The 5085-nt window shown below is 45.7% G+C and overlaps 1 protein-coding gene across 1 annotated transcript; it reads right to left on the minus strand.

Annotated features, from left to right (window-relative positions):
- Nucleotides 1–11: 11 nt before the first annotated feature.
- CSUI_001545 (uncharacterized protein) lies at nt 12–5071 on the minus strand. Its single transcript, XM_068061751.1, has one exon. It carries the CDS (start codon nt 4282–4284, stop codon nt 691–693), a length of 3594 nt encoding a protein of 1197 aa, XP_067926271.1. The 5' UTR covers nt 4285–5071; the 3' UTR covers nt 12–690.
- Between the last annotated feature and the right edge of the window lie 14 nt (nt 5072–5085).

Below are 5085 nucleotides of genomic sequence, written 5' to 3' on the forward strand. Positions count from 1 at the left end.
TCTTTTTCTTTTTCTTTCTTTTGCATGCTCGTGCTAAGAGTCCAGAGCAGCTTCACTTCATTTTTATATTAGCGCCTTCATTTTCTCTAAGACTTTTCATCCTTACGCAGGCCATTACATGCATCTACATATATACACGAACACCTACATGTATGTCTGTGTATAGACAGACATCTGTCATAAAAAAGGCATTCTCATAACGAAGAAGGCGAAGTCCCAACGAAGAGGGACATGCACATGTACACACTTTTCTCTCTACAGAAAGGGGACGTTTTGATTGATAAGGTACCTAAAACGAACTAACCACGCAGCTAGCCAGCTAGCTGCTCTTTTTCTTCCTTCTGTCGGACATAGATAGAGAAGAAAAAGAAGGTGCGGGGTGAAAGAAAATGAATGAGTAGAAAGAGAACAACACAGAAGAGTCATGAAAGGGGCGTGGATGATCCTCTTCATGTCTCCTTTCTCCCCTTCTTTCTCTTTCTTCTTCTTCTCCAGCCTTCCTATCTCTCTCTCTTTCTTTTCTCTCTCTTGTTCTCACCCCCCCACCTTTCACTCATCATTCTCAAGATCCTTGACTCCTTCATTGCCTATCATCTCTCTCACTCTCTCGGAAGAAAAAGAAGAAGAATACACCCTTTCTCCCTTTCTGCGGAGTCGCATGGTCTGTTGAATGAAAATACAACTCTCGCCCTATACACGGTTTTGCACCTCCTGTTGATGCCTATGAGCTTCTTCATTCTTTTCTTCTCTTTCCCTTGATCTTCTCATCTTCATTTTGTCCTTTTCTTCTTCTTCTTTTTCTCTCTCTTTCTCATCCTCTTCATCGTCTTCTCTCTGTTGACCATCATCTCTTTCTTCTTCTTCTTGTTCCTTCATGCTTAGATGTCTCTTCATCTTTTTCTCTTCTTGGCGACGAGTTCTTCTTCTCGCGAGATAGAGACAGCCGATAAGGAGATAAGTAATCGTGGACAGCCCGACAAGAAGAGAGAGCATGATCGTGAATCCGTCGGTGTGCGTGACAGAGAATTCAAACATCTTCGTCACGCATAGGGAAATGACCCCTCCTATGGTGCATGCAAATCCACACAGCTTTCCTAGGTGCTTCTGGGGGAAGGTATCGGCTACATAGAAATACACTTGGTTTGTCATCAAGGCCATATTCAGCATAAACATGAGAGAAGCAAAATATTCGAAGAAGATCAGATGACTTCGATACGCGATAAATGCTGAGACAATGACAAAGGTTCCAAAAGAGTTGACGAGAAGCATGCATGTAATGATCCCGCAATAGTCAGCGATAAGCCCCGCAAAAGGAGGGGCAAAGAAGACGCATCCGAGAATGATATGTAGAAATCTTAAGCTATTCGGCACAAGATCTTCAGACGAATCGTTGAAGTACACCGAGCGAATAAGGGCGATCGTAAAGTAAGGAATTATCGGCAAATAGGTGTAAGACAGCATGTAATTCTTTAGAAAGGAGACTGTATACGTAGACATATGTCGCCACTTCCTCAAGAGAAGAGAGCGAGAAGGCATCGAGAAAGGTGGAATACCCTTCGTACGAGGGAGGCCTCTGCCATGGCGATGAGAAGGAGAAGAAGAAGAATGGCTGTGCTGGTGTGGGGTGGGAGAGAAGGGCGAGGAGGAAGAAGAAGATGACGAGGGATGAGAGATATATCGATCGTGACGGAGAGTCGATGCAGGGAGATCTACCCCGCTTCTTGTGCTTGTTGTGTTGGTCGTATGATAATAAGCTGACACGTGCATCTCTTTCTTCTCCTCGTTCTTCATCGTGAAAGTTGGACTCTTCTCTTCTTCTTCTTCTTTTCCTCCCTTTCTTCTTTTCTCCCCGTTCTTTCCTTCTTCACGAGGCTCTTCTCCTTCTTCCTCTTCTCTTTTCTTGTAAGAAGAATATCTGGGAGTTGTCCGCGCAGATGAAGAAGAACATAGACCAGGATAAGTATCTCTTCCCGGGGAAAAAGCCTCGGAGGGATCTTCTCCTACTTGACTAACGGAAGCGTCTTCCTCGTGATCCCTCTTCTTCTTCTTCTCGCGGCTGGGGTGATGTCCGTGGTGGGTAGGAGAGCTATTTCTCATCTCCTCTTTCTCTTCGAAATCTCTCCCCCCCCTCGCCCCACGATGAGGATAATGAAGAGAAGACTCTCCTCCTAATATAGCAGGTGGTCCTGAGACATGAGATTCTCCGCTTATAAGCCGAACCGCTACAGTTGCGGCAGCGAGAGCTCCCTCTGCGGCTACACCCCGGCCTCCAGGGACATGCTCTAATTGATATTCTAAGCTGCTCTCTTCATCTTCTTCTTCTTTATCTCTTTCTTCTTCTTCATGAAAAGATCGGTGACCTCTACCTCTATGCCAACGATGGAGAAACCCATCATTGTCGTCTTCCCTCTTTTCATGATGCCTTGTCTTATGTGATCTTCTTTCCTTCACACCCTTGCCTTCTTCAAGAGAATATAACTCCTTTTCTTCATCTTCCTCTTCTCCGCCCCCTTTCCCTCTCGTTTTCTTGTCGAATTTCTTCTTCATCTCTCTCTTCTTCTTCTCACTCTCGTCCCCGCTCTCCAAGATCTGCACTCTCATGGTCATCTCTGTACTATCCTCTTCTCTTGTTTTCGCCACCCCCCTTTCCTCTTCTTCATCTTCATCTTCTTTCACTCCCCCACCTTCTTCTTCTTCCTCCTCCTCCTCTCTTTCTCGAGAACTTCTCTTTTCTCCTTGCTCTCTGTCCTTCTCATCTTCGACCTCCTGATGATGCGTACGCTTCGGAAAGGGTCGCCAGGGCGCATAGATGAGAGCAATGAAGACAGCGGGGAGAAGAGCTAAGAGCGCATACCCGAGCATGATGGGGAGATAGGAAGAAGCAATGGATGAGAGAGAATCCAGGATGACAGGCGTCATATATGATAGAGCTCTCATAGCCACAATGATCGACATAACTGTATTCTCATGACCTGGAAAGAGCGTCGCTACAGACAACGTTCCATAGAAAGCCATATCAATTCCTAATCCATATAAGATAAACCCAGGGATATACAAAGGAGTCGATTGAGAAGAGACAGAGATAAGCAGCCATCCTGTCAGCATAAGGCTGGACCCAAGGAGGGAGGCGACCTTAGGCCCTGTTGAATCCATGGCTAAACCTCCAAAGAAAGAAAAGCCGAAATCCGATGCGGCACATAAAGTAAACAGATGGCCTACATGTAATCGTTGTTCTTTACATGTCATCTGTTCCGGGTGTACATACACCAGAGATTCGGGATTAGTTTCACTCGGATCGCACATCCAAAAATATGCCCCGCTTCGAAAGAGAACCTGACGGAGGGGTGCCCAATTCAAGTACGACGGCCCGATAAAGAAAGCATATAAAGAAATAAAAAAGAGATAGTGATACCGTGAACGTGAGAAGACCTTCTTCGATAGACACCTTAAAACGCATCGACACGGGGAGCAAAGATATCGCAACATAGGGGAATGAGAAAGAAAACGCTGTTCCTCTTTCTCCTTTTCATGCGACAAGGAGGGAAGATGTTCTTCTTCTCCCTCTTTCATAGCAGGTTGTCTATGGCGAGTCTCTCTTAAAGGGGAGGAGGACCACTTCATGGAGGCAATCGTCTTTCTTTTCTCTCCTTTCATGACATCTGCACCTTTGGCCTTCGCAGGATGAAGATGATCGAGATGGGACAATCGAGTCTCCTCTCTGTCCTTCCCCTCCCCTTTAATCCCTCGGCTGTCAGAGGGAGAAGATCTCCCCTGTCTCTCTCCCTCTTCTCCTTCTTTCTTCTGCGCAGATGGGATCGCATAGCAGGCTGTCGTTCGCATTTCTTCATCTTCCTCCTCTTCTCGAGAGAGAAGACGTCCTCTCGCCTTGTCATCTTCATGAGGAGGTTTCTCAAGACACGGATTCTCTTCCTTTCTCTTTCTTTCTTCTTCGTCCTCTCCTCTTGAGAGATCTTCAAATGAAGAGACAACGTGCGGCGGGCCCGGATGAGGAGGGATGAAACCTCTTTTCGGTAGATCTCCACTTCGTGTTTCATGTGACGGGAGAGAAAGACGACGCGAAGGGAGAGGCAAAGGAGCCACAGGTCTCAGAGAAGGGCGAAGAGAAGCCCCTGGAAGAGAGGGAGGAGAAGAAGAAGAATCGATATGATTGGCTACATGGTCTGGCTTTCTCGATGATGGAAGAGCAGGAGAGGGAGGAGAGGGAGAAGAAGAAGACGAAGACTGAAGAGAAGAATGAGACGGAGGACCAGTGAGGTGAGACATTTCTTTCTATTTGAAAAGAAGAGGAAGAGGCAAGGGAAGAAGAGTGGAGAGAGAGGAGGATGAGAGAAAGATGTCTGAAAGAAATAAGGAGAAAATGAAGGAAAGAAAGTTGTGATGTATGTGGGTTTGTATGGAGAAGAGATCACTCTTCACACGAAAAAGAGGAGGTAGAGCTAGGACATGAAGAAGACGTCGAGAAAATAAAGATAGACAGACAGATAGATAGATAGATGAATGAGAAGAAGAGAACCACGAGGAGAGAAAGAAACTAAAAGACAACAAGAAAGAAAAGATCCACACGAAACACTACACAATGCAAAATAAGAAGAAGAGCATGAAAAGATCACTACACTGATGTGTATAGAGAAGCAGAGATAATGTCTTGAAAGGAAAGACGACTCTTTGGAAAAGTAGAAGAATGACGAAGAACGTCCCCGATCAATCGATGGAAGCTTCTTAGGATCACCTCATGAGAAGGACAAGCACTCCCTTCCATCCCCTCTCTCTTTCTTTCTCTCTTTTTCTGCTTCCCTCTTGCTTTAAGAGACAAAGGAGAAGAGAAAAGAAGAGGAAGAATGAAGAGAATTCTTATGAGGAGAAGAAAGAAAGAAGAAAAGCAAAGAAAGTCGAAGTCCCTGCATCTTTCCTACTTCACATCAAAAGGCGCACACTCTCGTCCATAGACATACCTATCTTCTTTCTCTCTCCTCTCTCCTCTCTGTCTCGCTCTTTCTCCCTGTCTCTCTCTTGTGTGAAGGACACACCTCTTTCGCCTCTCGAGGAATGAATGAAGAGAGAGAG

Source organism: Cystoisospora suis (assembly GCF_002600585.1).
Source record: "Cystoisospora suis strain Wien I chromosome Unknown contig_621, whole genome shotgun sequence".
NCBI classification, from domain to species: domain Eukaryota; phylum Apicomplexa; class Conoidasida; order Eucoccidiorida; family Sarcocystidae; genus Cystoisospora; species Cystoisospora suis.